The sequence below is a fragment of the Oreochromis niloticus genome, linkage group LG6, assembly GCF_001858045.2.
Source record: "Oreochromis niloticus isolate F11D_XX linkage group LG6, O_niloticus_UMD_NMBU, whole genome shotgun sequence".
Lineage (NCBI taxonomy): Eukaryota > Metazoa > Chordata > Actinopteri > Cichliformes > Cichlidae > Oreochromis > Oreochromis niloticus.
Window position 1 is genome coordinate 26562233 of NC_031971.2, and position 25820 is coordinate 26588052.

At 40.1% G+C, this 25820-nt stretch overlaps 1 protein-coding gene across 2 annotated transcripts in view; it reads left to right on the forward strand.

Moving 5' to 3' along the window:
- Nucleotides 1-25820, forward strand: part of LOC100696723 (alpha-1,6-mannosylglycoprotein 6-beta-N-acetylglucosaminyltransferase B) — a 121234-nt gene that overhangs the window by 42268 nt on the left and 53146 nt on the right. For both annotated transcript variants that reach the window (XM_005470000.3, XM_005469999.3), the window contains exons 4-8: nucleotides 9134-9243; nucleotides 11944-12020; nucleotides 12715-12894; nucleotides 15232-15396; nucleotides 22760-22929. In XM_005470000.3, the coding sequence (XP_005470057.1) occupies nucleotides 9134-9243; nucleotides 11944-12020; nucleotides 12715-12894; nucleotides 15232-15396; nucleotides 22760-22929 (702 nt within the window). The remainder of the gene's footprint in view (nucleotides 1-9133; nucleotides 9244-11943; nucleotides 12021-12714; nucleotides 12895-15231; nucleotides 15397-22759; nucleotides 22930-25820) is intronic.

Sequence of the window (25820 nt, forward strand, 5' to 3'; positions counted from 1 at the left end):
AAATTATGGCTATATGCACACACACCAGAGTGACTATCACAACACTGATGACTTAACGTCCCTCTTTCGTTCAGTAATTTTCATTCACTCAATCGTTTCCCCTCTCTGTGTTTCTTTTCCGCCCTGTTCTAAATACCTATGTCTCACTTTTCTTTCTACGTTCCTATTTTTCTCTCTGTGTGTTCTCTTCCGGCTGCTCTACACAGAATGAGTGAATGTGTGTCAGCAAGGAAATTGGGAATGAGTGACGTGGTAAAGTGTGATTTTTGCCAGCAGGGAGAGGAGCAAATGGGAGGAAAGCACTTTATAAAAACATATCCCAAATCCAGGCCAGACAGGCACACACACACACCCATGCACACACTCACACACTTATTCACTGGGCGGCAGTCCCATCACAATGTGAGCTTCATTGGTGCTGACACACTCCAATGTAGCAGTGAATGGGACTTGATGTCTGAGGCCCCAGCCTATGATTCGCCCACAGGGCAGCCACTCATTAAAGTACAAAACGGAGCGAAGGGAGGGAAAGGGACAGAGGAAATGGGAGGTGAAGATGAGGGAGGGGGAAAGGATGCAGATTTGATTCACTCTGTTTTACTGTGCAGTGAATAAGCCGCTAGATTGGTAAGTTTGCCCTTAGGCATAGACACTCTGATGATCACTACTCTGGCATGGCCTTACCAATTTCTCCTCCCTTAAGCGAGCATCTAGGCTCCATCAGTAGCTACACTTCTTCACTGATGGGGCCTTCTTTCTACAACAGCTATTGGAAGTAATCAGCAAAGAAACGACTATTTAATCAATTTCCTGGATTCACTTCCTCTGAGTTTTTTTTTTTTTTTTTAGTAGTCAATGAACAGAAACAGGAATACTTCAGTAGCTTCAAAATATTTGATTTTTCTCTTTAGTTACTTTATGGTAACCTTGATATGGTACTACAAGGTCATTAAGATAACATGGGGCCTGATTATTTAAGATCTTGTATGTGAGGAGCAGGATTTTTTTTCTATAAGATGCTTATAGAAAAAAAAGTGTGATTTTGAATTTTTACTGCCAAAGAATGATCTCAATTAAGAGTATCAGTCTGCCAATATTACTCAATGTTATTGAACTATCAGGGATACGACAGTGTCTGTAATGTCCACGTCCTCTGACTTGTTCTCAGTCGTCCAGGTTGTGGTAATCTAAGGAGTTTGTAAAAAAAAAAGTGACTGCACTTCTTTACAGAAGAGTAGGATATCATATAGAATAACAAATAGAACAACATTTTCATCACTGGTCATCCCTTGTAGCAGGTTTATAAAAGCATGCAATCCCAGTGCACTTCAGACCCACACCCTCAGACAAAAACTGGTTCATCCAAAAGACAAAACTCCCACACACATTTTAAACAACGTTTAACATGTACAGTGCAGCGAGGAATGCTCAGACCTCTACATTGGAGAAACCAAACAGCCACTCAATAAACGCATGGCACAACATCTGCATCTAAAAGATAAAGGCCAATCATTCGAGGATGCCAGTGTTCACATTTTGGACAGATGGTTTGAAAGAGGAGTGAAAGAGGCCACCTATCTCCACTGTGAATGACCATCTTTGGACAGGGGGGTGGCTTACAACACCAACCGTCTTCCACCTACAATGCAGGTTTGAGACCAGGCACCTTAATGCCCACTCACAACTTGCGTCAGGTGATCTCAGTGGGTCACATGGTAGGGTGAGTCAAGGTCTCACAATGGTTTTTCACACCTTAGCTCTTTTGATGAGGCACATGATCAATAGTGGGTCAATGACCCTTTTAAAGGAACAACTCCCACTAGGGTTTAAATACCTGATTTCGTTTTAGTACTGATGAAGCTTTTCAGATGAGAGGTGAAATGCTTTCTTCTTCTTCTTCTTTTTTTTTTTTCTGAAGTTCTTGAAATGCTTTCAAGAAACTTAAAGGCTCCTTAAAATCTCCAATAGGTATTCATGTCTGATGACTGCAAAAATCATAGCATACAATTCATATTCTTTTTCTTCAAACTCATCAATCGTTTGGTGGCACAAGCACTTTATTTGTGCCTTTATACATGTGTATAGGCATATATGCCAGTCTGTATTTGTGAACATTGGTCTATTAACACCATGAAATTGTGTGGCATAAGACAACATGAGCACAAACAAAAAAAACACCAGCCAAACCCACAAGCTAACACCTTGTCATGTGGATCTTTTGTTCAGATAGCTTTCATTGATGGGATGCTGCCAGAGCTGTCCTCTTCCCTTAAGAGGATGAAGTCATTAAGTAGAATGGGAGGGAGAGAGAAATAAGTACATGAAAACAGATTTTTATTTGTATCCTTAGAAAGCCTCCCTCTAGTTAACATTGATTTTCTCTTGCTGCCAGTTCATTTTCAGAGTGTTCTACTTCTACTTGGCATCCATCTGTGAATTTCTTCTCGTTTCTTCTCCCCCTATACTTTCTTCCCGTTTTGTTTTCCCTTTGCGCTTCCTCATTTCTGTCTTGTTCCGCTCATTTGTAAAAGAGCCAACTGTCTACATTCATCAAACGGGAGGAAGCTTTATTGCGAGTAGCGTGCAACAGACGACCATCAAATATGTATATCCTTGTACTTCTTTGATCATAATCATCGTTTAATGTTTCAGTCAAGCTGTTTTGTCTGCTTCCTCGTGAAGGCACAGGGGATGTCTTTATTTTATCCTCTCTTTCCTTAACATAAAGGTCCCTCTGGCACTCATGGTCTGTTTGCTGTGGATGGTTGATCTCCTTTCCTTTCATGCCAATGTTATTCCATTTTATCCTCAACTCTCCCAGTCTATGTATGTCTTCCTCATTGCTTTTGCCCTATCTGGATCACATTGTGCAAGCTGCTTCTATTGCTCTTTCATCCACATCTCTGCCTTAGTTTCTCCCGCTCTTGCTGCCTCCTTTTCTCCTTCCCTGTGTGTTCATCTCTCGAGATTAGTTTACACTGTAGCATAAATTAGAGCTGAGATTAGAAGGTCATGTTCCATGAGGCAAACTTGCACAGTTAAGCCCCCCAAAGAGAGCTTTACATAAGAGGGGTTACCTATCTTACCAAGCACTGTGTTATCTTCTTCGGCTGGAAACTTTTGTGGAATCCTCTCTAAAATAATATTAATGTTTCAGTCGAATTTTATAACCTAAGATGATCCTGGTTCTCATTGTAAGACAATGTAAGATAATAAGTTTAACTGATGCAATTTACTAATGTGTATTTGCCTCGCTTCAATGAAACAGAGGAGTGAAATCATAATTAGTTCTGATGTAAGCTCTTATTATAACTGCTACAGAGCGCATTCAGTTAAGTGTGTTTGGAAAGGTTTGTTAATACAGTGGATACTGTTTTCTCTGTAGTTTGTTAGGTGTGCGGAGTATAATTTGTTGCAATAAAAAAACATGCAATAATTGATCTTAATTAAGCTCTAGTTTAAAATCCTTTTTTACAAAACTGACATTAAAAAAAATTATAAAATGCATAAGCATAGCTAAGTAAGTAATGTGAGCACTGGAGACGACTTTTTCTTTGAAACAACAGATAATAATGGCTCTGCTACTGGAAATAGTTACTAATAATTAACCAAAAGTGAACTGCTGTACGCCCACCTTTACTTGACATATTGTGCTTTATCAAACAAAATTAAAATTTATGTATTAAAACAAATAAAAGTCACTTGCGTAATTTTCCAGTATCTTTATAATTTCACCAAATAACCCTTTAAGTTTTTTTCCACTAGCAACTCCTCACTGCTCAAGATACTGACTTGTGGTTAAAATGTCCATGGGTGAAGGTCATTAGGTTTGTTGTTATGAACATTTTTGCAGTGGTTCCCTCATATTTTATTTTGGTGAACTCTGTGTCATCACTTACGCTAATGACATGTTACCTTGTGGCGACGCGAGTATTTTCACACCACTGTGTATGTTTTACACATGCTTGAAATGAACACCGGTCACCGGTCTTGGCAAAGAATGCTAAAAATAGGTCGTGCTGGTTAATCTATAGATCTGCAGGTACAGTTTATTGGACACTGGATGGTGACATACTAGCAGTAGGATGGATGGATGAATAGATGGATGGAGTTGGGATGGTGGCTCATTAGCTCAAGTACTGGAAGCGAAACTCACTTTTACTGTCTAATAATGGATGTTTCTTTAAAATGTTTTTAAAGAACTGGATTTTTTGAAAAACAGAAATTATGTAAAATGAAAAATATTCCAAACATGTACAGACTCTTCAAGAGTGTTATTGAAAAGAAAAATGTAACTCCACATTTGCATTTAATGTGAATTATTCAGACAAACGTACAAGTTAGTGTGCTGTATGCCAAAATTTTACCTCACCTAACCAAACCACTACACATCAATTCACTTTACAATTTTTCTGCATTCTGGCAACAGCTGTTGTCCCTGAAATATACATGCCCCTAAAAATAATTGCTTCTCTGTTGCAGTGAACATATTAAAGAGGGTGCAAACATACGTACTGAAGCTTACAAGTGACACTTACAAAGATGTTAATGGAGCGTGGAGACTGCCTGTGACTTTGATGGCTGTCTTGTTCTTTGTTTACACTTTGTAAAGCAACAAAAACATTTTCTTCGCATATTCCCTCTGCCCCATCATTTATTATTTATTTAGTTGCTGTTATTAGCATTAAGTTAAATCAGCAGACGTGATGATTCTATATATATATTTGTGCTATCAACGTTAATCTCATTAAAATGACGTTAATGCCAAAACCGCATTAGCAAATCTTTGTTAGCGATCCTCGCTAACGGATATATATATATATATATATATATATATATATATATATATATATATATATATATATATATATATACATATATATACATATATATAAGTGGGCTACTGGAACAAGAAGGCATCGGTGGGCAAGAGACGAAAACAGGGCGTTTTTGGAATGCTACTACGCAAGTAACCCTGGCGGAAGGGGCTACATGAATAGGATGAGGGACCTATGGATTCTTCGATACCCAACATCCACAATGACGGCGAAACAACTAGTAGCTCAGTGTTCCAACATTCGAAAGAAGGGACTGCTCTCACAGCTAGAGATTGACGAGGTACAACATAAATGCTACGGCAAGGAGGAGTCAGGACGCCAGGTCAGAGGGGAGATATCATCACCCCCACCCGAGATTGGGTACATAGCCCCAAGTGCGATAGGAGAAGGATTGTTGAGTGCGAGAGGAACTGACCTGAAAAATAGGATCATGGCCAAGCTTGAAACCTGGATCCCCCGTAGCCGGTTACCAAGATTACGTGAAGTACCCTCAGAAGGTCTGCTAGATGATGTGAATGCAGCACTACGGACGATACCTACAACCATGATTACCAACACTAACAAGCTGATCTACAATACGGCAGCAGTGATCAGTGAGATGCTTGGCTATAAGTTGAACAGCCACAAGGGGCAGTACCCTCCATGGAGAAGGAGGCTAGAGGGCAAGATCAAAGTAGCACGGAGGGAGGTTAGCCAACTAACAGAGTTGCAGAAAGGTGCGACAAAGAAGGTGCATAAGAAATACAGCAAGCTGTCCATACCTGAGGCCTTGGAAACTGCCAAGCAAAGACTCACAGCCTTGGCCAGCCGCTTGAGGAGGTACACCAGAGAGATAGAAGGCAGGAGAATAAACCAACTGTTCTCCACAGAACCAGCAAAGGTGTACTCTCAGTGGCAAGGGAACAATAAGAGAACAGCACCACCAAGGCTGGAGACAGAGCAATACTGGAAGAGCATATGGGAGAAGGACACAACCCATAACGGCAATGCTCAGTGTCTAGTGGATCTGAGGGCAGACCATAGCGACCTCCCTGAACAGGGTCCAGTAACCATCACAGTCGCAGATATCCAAGAAAGGGTCTCCAGTATGAAGAGTTGGACAGCACCAGGGCCCGACATGGTTCACGCCTACTGGCTGAAGAAGCTGACTGCACTCCACGAGCGTCTGGCAGCACAAATAAACCAGCTGCTAGTTAACGAGAGACACCCGGAATGGCTAACCGATGGTCGGACGATCCTGATCCCCAAGGACCCCAAGAAGGGACCGGTCCCATCCAACTACCGACCAATAACCTGCCTCAGCACTACATGGAAGCTCCTGTCAGGCATCATATCGGCTAAGATGAAAAGGCACATGGGTCAATACATGAGCGGGGCACAGAAAGGAATTGGCAAGAATACCAGAGGCGCAAAACACCAGCTACTGGTAGACAGAACAGTCAGCCGAGACTGCAAGACCAGACTGACCAACCTGTGCACTGCCTGGATTGATTACAAGAAGGCCTATGACTCAATGCCCCACAGCTGGATCCTGGAATGCCTAGAATTGTACAAGATCAACAGGACCCTAAGAGCCTTCATCAGGAACTCAATGGGGATGTGGCGTACAACACTAGAGGCCAACTCCAAGCCCATAGCACAAGTCACCATCAAGTGCGGGATCTACCAAGGAGATGCTCTGTCCCCACTGCTGTTCTGCATAGGCCTGAACCCCCTCAGTGAGATCATTAACAAGACTGGCTACGAATACCGACTACGGAACGGAGCAGTTTTCAGCCACCTCCTGTACATGGATGACATCAAGCTGTATGCCAAGAGTGAACGAGACATCAATTCACTGATCCACACTACCAGGATATACAGCAATGACATTGGAATGTCGTTCGGACTGGAGAAGTGTAGTCGGATGGTAACAAAGAGAGGGAAGGTAGTCAGAACTGAGGGGATTGAACTACCAGAAGGCAACATTGCAGACATAGAGGACAGTTACAAGTACCTGGGGATCCCGCAGGCGAATGGGAACCATGAAGAGGCCGCTAGAAAAGCTGCAACCACCAAGTACCTGCAGAGGGTCAGGCAAGTCCTGAGGAGTCAGCTGAACGGTAAGAACAAGATCCGGGCCATCAACACCTACGCCCTGCCCGTGATCAGGTACCCTGCTGGGGTAATAGGCTGGCCAAAGGAGGAGATAGAAGCCACTGACATAAAGACAAGAAAGCTCCTTACCATGCATGGAGGGTTTCACCCCAAGTCCAGCGCCCTGAGGCTGTACGCTAAGCGGAAGGAAGGGGGCCGGGGACTGGTGAGGGTCAGCACCACAGTCCAGGATGAGACAACGAACATCCAAGAATACATTGGGAAGATGGCCCCAGCTGACCGAGTGCTCAGTGAATACCTCAGGCAGCAGAAACCCAAGAAAGAGGAGGGAGACGAGGTACCGTCATGGAAGGACAGGCCCCTGCACGGTATGTACCACCGGCAGATAGAGGAGGTGGCTGATATCCAGAAATCCAACCAGTGGCTGGACAAAGCTGGACTGAAAGACAGCACAGAGGCACTAATCATGGCAGCACAAGAACAAGCTCTGAGTACAAGATCCATAGAGGCTGGGGTCTATCACACCAGGCAAGACCCCAGGTGCAGGCTGTGTAAAGATGCCCCAGAGACAATCCAGCACATAACAGCAGGGTGCAAGATGCTAGCAGGCAAGGCATACATGGAACGCCATAACCAAGTGGCCAGCATAGTGTACAGGAACATCTGTGCCGAGTATAACCTGGAAGTCCGAGGTCAAAATGGGAGATGCCCCCAAGGGTGATGGAGAATGACCGAGCTAAGATCCTGTGGGACTTCCAGATACAGACGGACAAAATGGTGGTGGCTAACCAACCGGACATAGTGGTGGTAGACAAACAGAAGAAGACGGCCGTAGTGATCGATGTAGCGGTTCCGAATGACAGCAATATCAGGAAGAAGGAACACGAGAAGCTGGAGAAATACCAAGGGCTCAGAGAAGAGCTTGAGAGGATGTGGAGGGTGAAGGTAACGGTGGTCCCCGTGGTAATCGGAGCACTAGGTGCGGTGACTCCCAAGATAGGCGAGTGGCTCCAGCAGATCCCGGGAACAACATCGGAGATCTCTGTCCAGAAGAGCGCAGTCCTGGGAACAGCTAAGATACTGCGCAGGACCCTCAAGCTCCCAGGCCTCTGGTAGAGGACCCGAGCTTGAAGGATAAATCGCCCGCAGGGGCGAGATGGGTGGTTGTTTTTTTTTTTTACATATATATACATATATATATATACACATATATATACATATATATATATATATATATATATATATATATATAGATATATATAGATATAGATATAGATATATATATATATAGATATATAGATATATAGATATGGAGAGAGAGAGAGACAGAGATATAGATATATAGATATATAGATATATATATAGATATACTAAATGCCATATATATATGGATATATACATATACATATATACACATATATATAAAATATGGAAACTCAAATATGATCAATAATTTGTACCATCTTCCCTGATGATGTGTTATTGTGCTTTATTCAAGCCTCTGGCTTTAATGAGGGTTAATACCATCTGCTGATTAGACAATACAGTCAGACAGGAAGGCACACGCATACACAGACACATGCTGCAAGTGAATCATTTAAATGGACATAATGGGCACAGCATTGTGGGTGTGCAGGCTTGGCTTTGCACTGTATGATGTGCTACCATGCAGTCTAATGTTTTGGGAATGAAAACTGAAACATATACACATAATACGCACACATTTCCCACACATCTTATTATGTGAATGGGAAGTCTCACACCCCAGAGAGGAAGTGGTATTAACAGTGAAGGTCTTTTCCTATTTCACGCTCCAACCATGTGTCTACCAATTTGCATCCCCTACTAACACTTCTACATCTATTGAGATGTAAAAAAAAAAAAAAAGGAGAGTTGCAATGGAAAGCAAGAGAGGAAAGGGAGTTGGCGACAAATCGGACGGAAAAAGGTAGAAACCACAAGTGAAAAAGGGGAATAACAAAAGAGGAGGGTCATTAGCCCATGAATGGAAGGAGGGAGGAAGAGTATGTAGTAGGGAAGAGACTAAATGTCAATGCACAAGATGGGGGTGAATGGCAGTGGTTGTTTGAATGTTTTGCTGCCAGGTGTGTAAGTGACACAAGTGCTCTACTTTGCTATTTGTCCATCGTGATCGTCTGCATTTCTTCACTGTACGTCCATGTGTTTGGTGTCTACAGGTTTCAACCAGCCAGCCTGGTGGAGAGGATCCAAGCTATCGCCCAGAATGTCTCTAACATGGCCATCAGGGTGGAGCAGATATTGCAAAATAGTATGGTGCAAGGCAGAGGTACAGTATCATTATCATCATGCTTTCAACTTCTTGTTTACAATACATATGAGTAAAATCCAGCTTATCATTGGTTTCCTTGTTCCGTAGATCGGCTACAATTACAGACAACATCATAAATTAATATACAGCACAGGGATGTTACAAGAACAATAAATAAGTATACAAGACACACCTCACTCTCATCCAGCCTGCTCCACTCTTACGATTTACAATAAGAAATTGATTGATTAACATCGTTACCCCAAAGGGAAATGAGCTTGCATTATGCACAATAAACACACAATTGCACACAATTTCATTATACACAATAAAAATCTACACATAAAAGAGGAGGGCACTGGCAGACACTTGGTACCAGTGGTGGTATACGTGGTCTCACACAATGTGAAGAGTGCATCGCAAACGTTGCACCACTGCATAAGAACAGCCACTGAAATGTAATCAGTAATTTGCAACCTGAAGCACAGCTGAACACATGAACAGCTGTCAGCTTGTGCTGACAAATCTGCAGACCCACAGATGCAAAGGAACGAGGAGAAACAGAAACACACACACATCTGTTATTTGGGTGATTTTTTTTTTTGATCACTGACACAAATCAGTTTTCATACCATGTCAGTTAGCAGAGCTTCTGTCTGACACCTTCTGACACAAAAATATTAAAACTAGTGCTGTCAGCGTTAATCTAGTTAAAATGACGTTAACGCCATAACCGCATTAATGCAGCAAATCTCCATTAGCGAGTTAGCGCGGATTGCCCTGTGCGTGGGGCTGGACAGCGTCAACACGTTAATGAGCTAACCGTGCTAATGCGTTGACACCATGCAGCCCCACACACGGATGATCTGCGCTAACTCGCTAATGGAGATTTGCCGCGTTAATGCGGTTATGACGTTAAAGTCATTTTAACGAGATTAACGCTGACAGCACTAATTAAAACAGAAACAGAAAGTATTTGGACAATGGGTCGTTATACTAGTAAAGATTAAAATAGAGAGTCAAAAACACCAACTTGAACTTTAAAGTTTGAAGAAAAAAAATGAGATGCGGTTTGATTTGAGTCGACATCCAGAATCTTCTGTAGTCAGTGACATCAGATTGTTTTTTATGTTTTGTTTTGTTTTGTTTTTTTTCCAGTAAATTAAAAATCGAGAGAAATAAACTCAGGCTATGGAATCATCATGGAAGCTCTGAAGTGGAGGCGAGGTCATCTCTGTAAATGTCAGCTCTTTTCCAACTGTGTGGTTTTCTGTTGTCTTGTTCACAACAGACTTTTTTTTATCAAGACCGCAGTAATACCAAATATCCGCCCACTTTCCTCTGTTACTTTTTTCTTGAGGCTAATTGCTCAACTCTTTACATGAGAATAAATGAGCATTACTTCTCCTTTTGTTTTCGCCTCTGCATCTGCAGGGACAATGGCACACGCCAAAATGAAAACAGTGCTGCTTTCTCTAATCACAGATGAATTGAAACACTGCCGGCAGACTTTATTATCATACGGCTCAGTGGCGGTTTATTTATCTCGTGGTCAGGCATGTGCGAGAAGAAACAACAGGAGAAACAGAGTTAGAAGACGTGATTAGAATTTCCTTCCCTTCAAACGCTGAAAAGGCTTTTATGTTCCATCTAACAGGGACAGAAGTCAAGTTTTTATCTAGTTAGTTGACCACATTTTCAGTTGTTGCCTTAGTGGTTGCTATTGTAATCACATTTGCAGGCAATCCGTGTATGTTTTCAGTTGATGGAGAGAAGCCCCAGGGAAGACTTATGTAGAGAAATGTCTCTTTTTCATTAGGCAAATGGAAACAGACAGAATCTGAGAGAAGACAGATGTGATGGTCCGGAGAGAGAACTAGGGAGAGAAGGGGGGATTTAAAAGAGAGGGGGGGGGAAAGGGAGAAAATCTAACTGCAGTGGTTCTCTTCTCGGACACCGTCTTCCCTTCTTCTCACATCGGCAGCAGAGGCAGTTAACTAAGTCATTGGAGCAATTAATGCAGTGTGTGCAGCCTAAGTGAGCAGACGTACTTGCTAGCGTAACTGAAGAATGGTTGGCGGCAGCGGGAGACAGACTGCTTTGTCAGGCCCAGTGAGTATTGTGCACTGCAGTAGATGTGTTGCAAGGCTGCAAAGGGAAAACCACAGAGATTTATGAGCACTTCACAGCATGTATGACATAAACAGTAAATGATTTTGTTATGGAAGGAAGTGAATATTGCTATGAAATATCCATAGGCAAGTGGAATGAAGCTGTTACTGTGAGTGATGCTGTAACCTCTTGGTTCTCAGAGGGCAGCCTTTGGGTCAGACGAGTTCACGTCTAGTCATTTTGAGTAAATAAATCGATTAGCAGAAACGAGACTGCAATTTTAAAGAGACTTTGACAAGCTCCATATGCTGATAAATGAGCTGATAGATGGTATTACATTGGCTGATTGCTGTTGGAAATGTTATCTTCACTGGAGAATAAATATTCTCATTAGAGCCAACTGATTTAAGTGAACTAAGCCTGCAAGCCTGTAGACTAATGAAGCATCAGTGATTGTGGCTTATTTTACTCACAGCAGGCGTAAGTCAATTGATCATTTAACCGGGTATTTACAAATGTAAATATCTTCTGTAAAATGTGAAGCTTATGAATCACAGATTGATGTTTTAATCTAGAAGCAAAAGTTCACTCACTGTGTCTCTTCAGTATTGAGAGATGGGTCGTCAAGTCAGTGTGAAGTGCCGAGAGACCCTCGCTTCCCAGAGTGTCCCGGAAAAGTTGATGTGAGTATTTATCTGTTCTCTTCATTTCACTATGTGAAACTGACTAGTTGATTTGGGCTTAATGAGGGTATAACTACCCAATTAAATAATAAACTTTAAGATACTGCATCTAAAAGAAAAAAAAAACAAGATTTCTATCAACACTAATTTGTTTTTGGCGGCATGGCTCTGTACTGTGACCTCCCCAACCTTCCTCACACGTACATGAAGCACACTTCCCAGCCGTTAGATTTCCATTTCTTCTTCTGGCTTTATGAAAAGCCAGAAGAAGAAAGAAGCACAGAACATAACAGGCGTCAGTGTCAGTAAATATGACACTACGTCATTTACAAAAGAAATAAAGAGCTGAGATGGGTTTCAAAGCAGCTTGCACCTGTGGTCAGTCTGCTTAAAACCAGCTTAAACAACACATCCTTAAGGAGTTTTACCATCAGCTGATCTTCCACACAGCAGACCAAGCTCCTCTGCTGGTCACACCTTAATCTGGAAATTCCTAATTTTATAAATGTGCAGTTATTAATAGAAAACAATTTAAAAACATTTTGTTACCATTATTTTGTCCTGTTGCAGAAAGACTGTTGTGAGTTATTAATTGTTGTTTTATATAATATATTGCAGTCAGATGATTAAATCTTTGGTAAGTAATTTTTTCTGTTTTTGCGTGTATACATATTTCTCCCTGTGTGTCCTCCAGTGGATGCGTGCACGGTGGACATCAGATCCTTGCTATGCCTTCTACGGTGTTGATGGTTCAGACTGCTCTTTCCTCATCTACCTGAGTGAGGTGGAGTGGTTCTGCCCCCCACTGGCCTGGAGGAACCACAGCAGCCCCCCTACCCAGCATACGCAGCCAGCAAAGTCCCCCAAGAGACAAGTAAGGGAGCAGTAGTGCTATTAGAAACACAGGCTGCCAACTGACAGCTGATGGATGTACAATAAACCCACAAGTGATGATGCTTGGCTCACCACCTCAGCAAAACATCTAACAAAATTGCCAGCTTGTGGCAACAATTTTCATTAGTATTTACACACATAACTGAAAAAAACCAAAAAACATTGGCTGTGTCGTCTACAGTAATCTTATAAACACCATCAATTTCCTAAAGTATCATTATTCAATAAGTTGTTCAGTTGTACAGTTATATAGTGTTTAGCTCACTAACACATCCTCAGCAATGTGAAGATGATGTGTTAATAAAAATCAGAAAGGGACTCTGTGTGACAGTTGCTTAAAAAATAGTAATTTAGTAAAAGTCTGTGAAATAAGGGCCAAAAAATCCAGAAGTAAAAATTAGAAATTGCCCGTACTGCCACTCTGTTCATATATATTGTATTTAACTTTCAGATATTCAGAGGTTTGGAGTTCTGCAAGCCATTTTGACTGTATTTTTTTCTAGTACTTCAATGGTTGAGAATATTTATAGTGAAACATCAAAGAATTTTTTTTTATCTCATGACATGAATAAAACATGTTACCAATATGTAGATACTTACTTCTTGTAAGGCTTTTATTGTAACACTTTTCCACGCTGTTGGCACCTAAACAAACATCTGGTCAGCAGATGGAATACTTAAATGTTAATTACTTGCCTCGGTATAAAATGTTCTTGGATGAAACTTTAATTTGTCCCTCAGTCAGTTAGACTTAATAACAAGCATCTCCTGCAGGACAGACAGAGCAGCACTGACTCAAAGATAGCAGCAGGCTCTACTGATTTCTTGTGTACTGGAAGCATGTAAAGTGCAAGGTGTTGTTGCTGTTAAGTTATTTATTAAGATGTGCGTGTTTAGAGAAGTAGCTTTTGATTCAGTGCAAGCCTAAGATAGCAAATGGGTTGTAATCCAGATTTATGTTTGCTAAGGTTTTTACTTTAAGGGTTGGAAATATCTGCTTTGATTCAGCTTTCTTGTATCCTTGATTCAAAACCTTTTTTATTTTTAAACTTAAAAAAATAATCAAATTTTAAGTTTTGTAGAGGAAAGAAAGTTGAGTCAAGATGGTGGAAAACCATCGTGCCACAGAGGGAAAATGGCTTTAGACAAGCAATATTGTGTTAGTTAACTGCTGGAACTGACAAATAGGACATGTTTGTACTATAATTATAGTGTTTTCAAAAAAATGTTTTTCTCTCTCTGCCATTTCGTCTGAAAGTGCAGCCTTTGTATTATGATTTCAGGCTGCCGTTAATAACAACAGAAATGTAAAAAACTAGCCTGAGGTCGGTGAGCTGTTAATAAATGTCCAGGGTAGCAGTCAAAAGAAATCAACAGTCCTTTTCTTCAGAAGAAACCTTACAGTTGAGTAAGGTGTCTAACCCTGCTCACTCCCTATTTAAAGCAGACCTCATCCACGGCTACTAATACTGATTGATTTTTAATGTTAAAAAATTAATACGTTTTCTGACAGCAAACCTGACGGTGCCCTCAGGTGCAAATCTGTGCAGTGGTAATACAGGACTATGGATTTTGAAATTCAAATTAGGGAATAAGGACATAACTGTGCACTGAATCTGAATATAGTGGCACCTTTCTCAGTCACACTGGCTCACTCAGACCACATCATGAGTCTTTGAAATAGTTAAAAATGTGATGCGTGCACAATGTTTGCAGTTTCACTTTTCCCTTTCCTTTATTAACTGTCTTAAGAGCGACATATTTAGAAACTAACCGGAATGCTAATACAAATGAAGACTAATCTACTGCCTGACAAAAATAACTGAACTATTTTTGTGTTTCATAAAAACATTGCTGAGCCAAAGCTTTTGGAGTAGAAAACTCAAAGCATTAGTTAGAAAGACTGCATTTGCTCATAGCTGCTCCTTGTATATTTCATTGACAGAAGTACTTTAATATTACTTGTGGTATTATTAGTACTAGTAACAGTAGTACTGGTACGTATTAGTGCGTTATGAGTGTTAAAGCTGACTGAATTTTAGTCCCTCTGTGCTGCAGACTGGAGAAAAACATTGCAAAATTATTTATTGTTTGGCTACCAGCCTGCATTTGCAGGTAATGGTGAATTAACATGACATACCTTCATAGCTATGGTGTTTACTGGCAGTATGACCAAAGCTTTTAACACCCATGCTGCTGCAGAATACAAAACAGGCACCACAGAGCTCAAAATGTGGGCCCTGTGCTGCCCAAATCTTACACTTTACCTGATTTTGTTACCAGCTTACCTTTTATTCTCTCTCCATCACATTCCCAGGCTGCCTTCCGTACAGACCTCTCTGTGTTGCTGGACCAGGTTGGGACAGGTAAGGAGTCCCTCAGCTTTATGAAGCGGCGAATCCGGCGACTTGCACAACAGTGGGCAACAGCTGCCAATCGTCTGGATGCCAAATTGGAGCAACAGTGGAGAGACCAGAAGAAGGTAAGTCTTTTTGCTTTGATTATAACAGCATTTTTTTTAACCGCAGTATCGTTTAGGTTGCATTTGAGGCTGTACAGTAACCATTCATGACAGAGGCTGTGTGTGAGTGAAAGGCAGCCATTTATCCTTGCATACGAGGGAGAAGAAGCCAAAGCAAGTAAGGTGATAGAATGATGATGATGAATGATTGGGATTATGGCGAGATGTATGCAGTAGTGCTAGAGGACAAAGAGTAAGATGAGAAAGAAAGGAAAGGAGAGGGAGAATGGATTAGCAAAGGACTGTTAAAAATAGGGAAGGTAGTGAGACACGCCTGAGATGAGCGAGACATTAGGCCTGGAAGACTAAGCTGCTTGTGGATTTAGGGTACTTCATTAAACTGAAGGTGTAATCTAAAAGCTTACTTTTGCAGCTTAATTTTTTTTCGGTGCATGTTACCCTTAACACCACAATTTTTGGTCGTTTATCCTCCCCTTGCTATTTCCCTTCTCCGAGCACACTCACACTCTTTTACTTAAGGTAGTAATGATGAATGAATGCATTAATGTGAGAAGGCAGACTGAGCAAGCATTCTGCGTCTTCTTTCCAAAATATTTCTCTCTGCCCACATCTCTCTCTAAAATAAGTTAACATGGGTGGAAATAGTCCTCTGTCACTGTGATTGATGCTCTTCTTTCTTGTTCTGCACTGAGGGGATTTGTTATCCTCTATCGTGCCTTCGTGGCTGCTTCAACTGTGTATGCCTTACAAAATGCTGCCGCTGCTATCTCAACAGCAGATGTCCTGGCGTTTGTAAGAGTTAGCCTTGGCTGTCTAAAGCTGTTTATCACAATAATTAGAAACGGAAGTTTAAAAAAAACATGTGCATCTGTGTATTCCCTGTCAGTCTGTGTGGGTCTGTGTTTATGCTTGACTACTAATTGGATATCATGACAAAAAAAACAAAACGCCAAAAGCAACATCTCTTACATTTTATTTAGCATTTAAAGCTCAGTCTTAACCAGAGATGCACACTTTTTTTTTTTTCACTGTTAACGCTCAAGATTGATTTCCATTTAAATTTCAAATTAAGGTCACTCAGTAGTCTGTTGAGGGAATCACTGCCTGATTTTAAATGACTCTGACCCTGAATAAAAGCCCTAACATTTGTCTTTGACACGATCCCTGTTCCCATTAGCAGGCCTGATTATACCATCTAGAGATGCACTGATTGCAATTTTCTTGTCCAATTCTGATTTTTCCTTAAGCGTGACCTGCAGATACAGATTTTTACAAATTCAGATTTTCTTTCTAAGCATGTACAAACAAAAATCAAGTTTTTTTCAGTGAAAATTTCTATTTTCATAATAAAATAAATGATTAATCTTTAAAAGTTTCCCCAAACTGCAGTAAGTTGACATAGTTTCCTTTACCAAACAAAATTAGGTGAAACACATTCCCATTACCTTTATTTTGTATTCCAGTATGCTTCAATGCTTTGGCTCTTGCCAAGGCTGCCTGCTTGTGGATGAGTCAGAGCTGTGGATTGCTTTAGCTTCAGCCACTTTTCCTTCGCTAGCCTCTGTTAAATGATCATGTTCAGCTGGGTGAAAGTGATTTGTTCTTCATTTTTGTGGTCCCCCCTCACAGTTTTCTTTGCTGAACTATGGGTCTTCACTCATGCTGAGTTTGTATGACTTTTAATTGCGACTGGTCAGTCGGTTCATCCCTAGCCTTTGCTTTTCCAATGAGGCTTTGTTGATTCCGTTCTGTGTCTTTGTTTGGCTTGGGCTTTGATTGTAAGCAGAGTAGATGTTTCCCTAGAAGAAGAATAAATTAGTAGAACAGAGAAGCAGGTATGGTAGGAGACAAGATCAAGAAGAAGAGGAAACGAAAGACAAAGCAAGGCAAGCAGGAAGTGTGTGTACATATCACAGCAGCTCTGGACATTTGAGTAATGTAATTATGAAGGGTTTACCTGAAAGTCACAGCAGAATATTTTTTCTACAGTCAAGTGTATTTGCAAGTGAGTGATATTTTGTATCAGAGTGAACAATGACGTAAAAGCCTGCCTTAAGTATTCTAGGAAATGTCTTTGTGAGTGCCAATTTCCTTAGTGAGTCTGAGGTTCAGAAAGAATACAGTCGACCTCTTGGTTCACTTCCCTTTCAAAGCAATGATACATTTAAAAGAATTTTTTTCACCATTGTTATGAAACTGAATATAAAGTCAGGGCCAAACCTTTTTGCCATTAGAATCAATCTGAACAAAAGCTGTTTTCATTTTGTTAGACAGCAAAAGAAATATATTTAGCTAAGTTCAGGAATCATTGAAAGGTTTTTGAAAGATGAGGATACAGATTCAAAGGCGCTGACCTCATCCCGTTAACCTACAAAGAAAGAGATTCGGTGGCTGTCTGCTAGTAGGTTTAGTATCTCCCCGTGTCACTTTATGTGCATCTGTGCTTCTTTGAGCATGCACATTTAGTGTGTTTGTCAGCAAATGTCAAGCTGCTAATTTCCCTTCTCCCTATCTCTGCCCTCTTGAGAGTTAATAGACCTCTGACTGATGAAGTGCAGACAGTGTGGAAGGATAAGTGAGGAGTGAGGAACTGGGGTAGGGGTAAAAGAAAAAGCTGTTAGAGGAAAGAGGAAGAGGAGGAAGCAAGTTGAAAGAATATGAAAACAAGCAGGAAAGACATGAGTATAAGTAAAGAGGGGAAAGTTGTTTGTAGGGCCATGAAAGGAGGATGAGGAAGAAGGTGAAATTAAGGGTAGAGTAGTGATCTTTGTCAGTGCCAGCTTGTGTTGCCTCCCATGGCTGGACAGCTGCAACCTTCTTTGGGGGCACGATGAATGAGAGAACCAGGTCACACACACACACACACACACACACACACACTCACACACACTCAGACATGTCCATACAAAGTCCCGTTCTAACAGATGCTAAGCCAAGCATTTGCATACTTCTGTCGTTACCCTGTTAGTGATGTCTCGAGCAGAGGATACCACTGGAGTGGTAACACATACTTAACAGTCACTTCTGCGCTCCCGCTCTCAAGTGTATGCACCAAGGTCTTTCCAAGGATTTCACTTTGACTCAGACTCATATTGCATAAACATTTCAAAGACCAGATTTTCTTTACTGCAACTTATCTAAGAGCATTTAGAACAGAAAAATACTCTGATTCGGATGGGTGGTGCATGAACATACAAACAAACAGATGGGACAGATGTAAAGGTGAGCAAGTTATTGTACCTCTGTTTGTGTCTCCGTGGGTTTCGTAAGGCTTTATTCAGTCCCTATGGGATGTTAACAGGAAAAATTAGCTTCAGAGCTTTTTGAGAGTCCCCAAGCTCACTGCGAGTGAGCATTTATGCTGAACACACACAAGGGATTTTAACTGGAGTTCATTGATGTATGTCAGCGTGAAACAAATACACAAAAAAAATCAGCACTTTCAGACACGCACACACACACCATCTGGGAGTACCATAAGTCCACTGTATAAACTACTCAACTCTCTTGTGTGTTATCCAGATTCCTGAGGGAGGCAATTGGCTGTGACACACATAGTTTATGAGGCTTCACAGTTATTCCTTCTGTTGTTTACTTTCCATTGTGTAGCTTTCTACCTGTTCGTATTCATTTTGAAGCGAGCAAGTATGTAAAATTGTTATGGTGGCAGGAGTGTGTGTTGGTTTGCCTCTCCTCTCTTAAGATTTTGATTCTCTTTTGGTAACACAAACTTTACCTCTCTACAGTTTTCTGACATTTTTTTAATAAATTCTGCTCTCATAAGTTCCCATACAGAATGAATTTATAATTATAAATTAAAGTAAAATACTTTCTATTAGAAAGGAAGCAAAGTCCCCCGTCAACAGTTTAGATCTCAGCTGATTTGCCAATATATTGGTTTCAGCATGTCTTATGAACATGAAAATGAACAAAGTTAAGAAGAGACGGATAATTTACGCTGCAAATTATTCTCCATTCTTTGAATGCTGCAGACATAACAACAAGTTGTTGCTTTTTAATTTTATGTATTGTATTTTTAAACTGCATTGTCATATTATCTTACTAAGGACTCATAACTTATAGGGAAATCTGTTTTTGTTTCCTGTGTCTGAAAGCACATATCCAGTACTGGTTGGGCTCTAGTTTAGATCACGAGCGAGTTGCCAGCTTTTGCACTGAACTCTTCCTCTCCCGCTATTAACGTTGCATTTGCGTATGGATGCCAGTTTATAGAATCCAGTCTACAGTTATTCAGCGCTGCTGCCACTGTGTGATTTTCCTCATATTTATTTATCAGTTTTACTGTTGTGCCAGTATTTGAAATTCAGCTCCTTCTGTCTCCATTTCTGCCTCGATGCCAGCATTTCGCTGATACACCCTATAACCAACACCAACACCGAGCCAGGGAATAGTATTGGTGCCATGTATTCTCACTCTTGCCATCTGCCACCCAAACTGTAATTAAATTTCACTTATCTTTTTATGAAGCAGAAGTTAATAGAGCAGGTTTATTCAATCAGGGGATTTTTCACGCCAGCTGGAGTCTCACTGGAGCTTGACTCTGCTGCATACACATCATTGTCCAGAGTTGTATACACGCTTTATTTTCAAGTAAGTACATCAGTGAAATTACTTTATCAAAGTGCTGAGTGTGTGAAGTTAAAAACACTGTATAATAATAAAGCTAAACAAATGTAGTGTACAAACATATTGTTGAGTATTAAGAATATGTGCACGGATAATGGGCCCTGAAAGTGAGACAGCGTGTTAATGAGGCTCCACATTAGTATGGACTATATGAGCAGCTCCCCTAATATTTAAAGTTCTATATGTGCACTTTGCAGCATGAGTCACATGTTTCCCACAGGATTTTGGTGGACACCAAAAACTGACCTGAAAAATATTAGTCTGGGACTCCAAAAAAGAGAGCTTCTTTTTTGCATCATAACTGCTGAATGTGTAGATAGGCAACAATTTAAGCAGAACTTTGCCATGTGAACCTAAAGTATGATGACATCTCAATGTTACGTTCACAGCCTGTTTCCATGGCCAGCTGAAAATATTGTTAAACATTTATTGTGGGTTGAAATCAATAATTCATCTTGTTTAGTACAGTTTTTCTGTTTTTCTCATTTTGTTATTCAGATGCAGTCTTTCCCCTGGTCATAAAATGACTCATATTTTGTAGCAGTTTTGTGTGTATGTATATATATTGTGTGCAGGTGCACATGTTGGCTCTTCTAACTTCAATATTAGCACGCATAATTAGGAGGGGGAGAGTGAAATGAGTGCCATTGTGGCATATATCTGAAAAGCTCTTGGATCCTTTTAGGCATTATCCTCTACAGCTAAGAGATTTGAAAGTACAGACATAGGAAACACTAATGCGTCTCACCATTTGTATGCACTTGCACACAAATGGTGAGACAGTAAACAAGGCCTCGGAAAACTTCCTGGCAAACTCCTCACATTTGGTTTTAAGCTCATTATGTATGTTGCATGGTCAAAGTTGCGGGCTCCATTTGCCAGCAAAAGCAGCTGGAGGTGTTCATGCTGTGTTAGTTAATCAGGATTACTGAGCAGAGCAACGTTTGGACATGACTGTGTCTAATCCACTGTGAAAAGTAACGTGTTGCTCATTTCTCGCTGGGCTGCACTAATTATGCAGCAGCTAGGTGAACATGCATGACAAGACTGCAGCCTCTATGTGAAGAATTGTATAACAGTACAAGTCAAAGTGTAAAAGTTATTTTATTATGAAATTTACATGTTTTGCATAGTATATATTTTTAAAAGTTCACGTTAGATGTCTAAGAATTTTTACCACAGTGTTTTTCTGTGTGTATATGTAACATGTTGTTCCATTGGAGCATGAGGAGTAATTCATTGGGGATTTCCATAATTTCCTTTTCAAATACTTTGAAATTCCAATGATATTAATCCTCAAAGTCATTAAAACATTGTGCAAAGTAGAAACTCAACTTTCCAAGAGCTTAGCAATATCCATTATGCAAATATTTAAAAGTGTTATAATGGACATCAGGTTTGAGTGAATGTACTTTATCGTAAACATCTGTACTTCATGTGCACATACAGGACTTAATATATATTAATATCTGTCATAAAAACAAAAAACCACAAATATATTTTGGAAATTGGTCAAAAACGTGTTTATACTGATGAATTATGTTGTTTATATTGTTATGTATTAGGCAAATAACAAAAAGATTTCACGTTTTATACCCAAATTTGAGCCGGTGAAGCGAACCTCGCCGAGAAGTCAAAAATTAGCATAACAAGCTTTACTTTCAACCTGTGAAACTATTTTTTTTTCTTTTCAGTAAATGCAAATAAATAACTGTAATTGGGCATTTTACTATTTTTTTCAGCTTTTTTGTAAAACGGTAAACTTTTAATAATATATTCAAATGTTAGATTACATTTTAGTATTAAAAATTGCTTTTTCATTAAAGGCCGTGCATATATTGGTGGAATAACCATTACAGAAACATATAAAAATTGGTAATTGCCATTATTATTAATTTAGGGTACCTGTGGCATAACTAGACCACCATAAATAAAACATGTTAACTGTAAAATTATGTCAATAAATATGATGTAGAATATTGAAAATGCTTCAGGTAACAAGAAGACCTACAACAGATGCGATGCCCCCCTTAGATCTACTACTTTTCTCAATACAATGGAGTTAATCTGGGTTTAAATGAAGAGAAAAGAAACAAAAAGAATTCAAATATGATACACTGAATTTTTATACGTTTACCTTCTCATCAGACAGGCCTGTTCAAGATTTATTGTGCTCTTCATAGTTCTGAAACTTTGACAAAAACTGTTATTGTTCATTGTAAAAAGTGCTGGTTGTTCTTATATTCAGCTTTCTCTCTCTGTTAGTTTGTATTATTGGGTGACTTTGGTTTTTGAGTTCATTGGTTTGGAGCTACAGATAATAACTAAAGCTGTTGGGCATATTTTTGTATTTTATAATGTTATTGGCGTTGAGTTATTAATGTAGTCTAAGCATGATTTGAGACTCTCTATTCATATCTGTTGTTGGCTTTAACTCGTTATTAACAATTTAAATTCTGGTGATGTATTATTACAATTATCATTATTATTTTAGGTACATTTACAGAATTCTTTTTTTAGTGATTTGCCTTAAACCATCTCGTGCTTTAATTTAAATACAGCAGAACATTATAAAAAAACCACAAAAAACATGATTTTCATAAAAACCTTTGTTTAAAGATTATTTATTATTAAACAATGTCCTTTCAAGTTTTTTTATGTACCCCATCTACAGACCTTTATTTTAACTCTTCTATAACGATGTGTTCTCTTTCAGGTCCTCGTTCATGTCGGCTTCCTAACTGAGGAGTCTGGAGATGTTTTCAGCCCAAAGGTGTTGAAGGGAGGGCCTCTTGGAGAGATGGTCCAATGGGCTGATATCCTCACTGCACTTCATGTTCTGGGACACAACCTCAAGATCTCCATGTCTGTCAAGGAGCTTCAGGGGTGAGTTCTTTGTGTGCGAGATCTAACAAACCAGCGTTGGAGCGATTGGTTAGCAGTGGTTGTCTCAATATCTTAATTTCATTGAGCTAATTGTTATGGGATGCTGTGTCAGACAGAGAGTGGACCCAAGTGCAGGACACTGCCAACAAACAAAGTTAAAACAAAGCTTTATTAGCTTGCACCAGCAAACTTAACAAAACATAAGGCAGCGTTAACTGGAGAGGACTGACTGAAACACTGACAGACTGGAGCGCACACAGCATGAAGGAATATGATGATGAAATGACGCAGAACAGAGGGAAACTGAGGACTTAAATATACACATAAGGCAATTAGAGCGATGGAACACAGCTGGGGAAAACAAGGCACAGGTGAGCTAAGTCTGACTAACGACAGGGGAAGCAAAACCGAATATAACACACACATGACAAGAGACTGTCAAACTAAAACAGGAAACTAACGCAGACTGAGACATACAGACTTGACAAAGACAAAGGGAGAATAAACAGAGACATGACAGGCCACAGAGGGACCAGACAGACGCAGAGACATGACTGGGGAAACAGACCGGGATGACACAGAGAACAATGACCAAAACCACTCAAGAAACTGTAAGACTTCAAACATAAATCCTTAAAAAAAAACAAAGATCAACAAGAATACTCTAAACTAAAAAACAAGAAACTGCAACTTCAAACACTGAACATGACACTAATGTTTCTTGTGTACAGATGGGGGGAAAAAAGGCATATATTTCATCTGTTTTCTGGCTGTTAATAGGATGAAAAGTAGAGTAAACTCTGGACAGGGCTAACACAGAGTGACAGAAAACCATTTACACTCACATTCACACTAACAGCCAATTTAGCCAATCAACTGATGCATTGTGTTTTTGTAATTTTGTATTTAAAGTCTGCTCATTTCCACTTAACACCAGCATTAGCATCGAGGTTTCTAAGGTCCTGTCGCTGAATTGATCTATTGCTGTATTGATCTCATGTAGGCTCAATCTGCAGCTTGATGTCAGTGCGACTACATTGGTGATTTTTTTTTTCCATCCCGTGTCAGGATGATTACTTGTTTCTGCTTACTGATAAAGCTGAACTAGAGCCAGCACACACAGACATATGCATGGATGTATATTTGTCGTGATTGGAAAGATCCCTCAAGCTTTGTCTAGCCTAAGTAATCAGGTTCATGATCAAGACTGAATAAATCATAGAGGTTGTCATCTTCAATGTCAATTAGGGCTGCCACAAACGATTATTTTGATAGTCGACTAGTCACCGATTAATTTTGCGATTAGTCGACTAATCGGATCATGCATCCATTGGACGTAAAACGTACAGTTTATTGCACCAGCAGCATCTGCTCTTATATAACATTAGCTTACAGTTTTAAGTGTTTAGGGTATGTGCTAACTAAAAATAAAGACAAGATGATAGTTTATTAAATTTAATGAGATTTACAGATTGTTTTGGTAAAGTTTAATAAACTCCTTGCTATCTAAAATATAACGGGACACCGGAGTATATTCTCGAACATCTCACACTTCTGATAATCAGTTGTCTGCTTGACGTTTATTCAGCCGTGTATAAACTATAACTTTAATCTCAGCCAAACCGATTTACTCAGGAACAAATAAAATACTAAAAAAAAGGCCAAACAATAACATTTTTAAGTTATCTAAGTGACTTATATATGTTTAACCTGAGTAGCGAAAGACGATGGTGGGTTTGAAAACGATTTGCCGGGAGTCCGGTGTTCTCACGGGCTCTAGTGAGCCTTGCCCCCGGCTAGCTATCGAGCTAGTGGGTAACAGACGTCTCCGAAAACGTCTGAGCGCTTTTGAAAATATGCGGTGTCTTGATAAACTGAGCAGATATTTGAGGTTTACACAGCTACATTCTCGCCTGAAAATATGTTAAACGTTTATTTTGTGACCCAGAAAGATTAATAAGAGTAATATTAAAACTAACTAGCTGCCGCCATTGTTGAAAACTGAGCAGGGCCGCGCTATGAATTCTGGGACACTGCTTCTTCTTCTTCTTCGGAGTGTAACGGCAGCTGGCATCCTTGTACATGCAGTGCTGCCATCTTCTGTTTCAGTCCGTTATTACACTCTTAAATCCTACTACTTATTCCTGCGTCTTTTGTGATCTTACAAAGCTTCAAATGACGCATCGACTATTAAATCAGTCGTCGACGATTTTGATAGTCGACGTAATCGTGACTAGTCGACTAATCGTGGCAGCCCTAATGTCAATGAATGGCTAATGTTTGACAGAAGAATTTTGAACAGGCATATTGTGAGAAGACAGCTGACTCATACTAGGTGACGTCTTTGTTCGGCCTCGATTGAGCCGCTAGTCTTTGTCTTTCTGTCGTCGTCGATCAGCGCAGTGACACAGGTACAGAGTATAGATCAATATAATGGTGCCTACAGAGGCCCGGCTGTTCTCTGCATTTCATACTGTGCTCTGCTCCGGACATCTCTCACAAATCATAGGAGAAGCATTGTATTGATGCCCAGCCTTTGGCAGACATTCTGTAGACATATCACGCAGCTGCAGGGGCCAAGAGAGTGTGGGACAATTTAGAAGAATTTTATATATAAAAAAGTGACTTTTGAGATTGATGGCACAATCGTTTTTGCTGCATGCACGTCACTGGAGTTTCACTGGAGACCCACATTTTCAGATTTATCTGCCTGACATTGTGGGTCGTGATGTTTTAGGTGACTGCACAGGATATATTACCACACCAGTATGAACAATTTGTGTATTCACTTTTCCCAGTTTCTCAGTCTCACTTGTAACTGATGGATTGCTCGTTCTCACTTGCTGCCTCTCTCACGTTACCCTCAAACCTGTTAATGTTAAAGTAAGGCT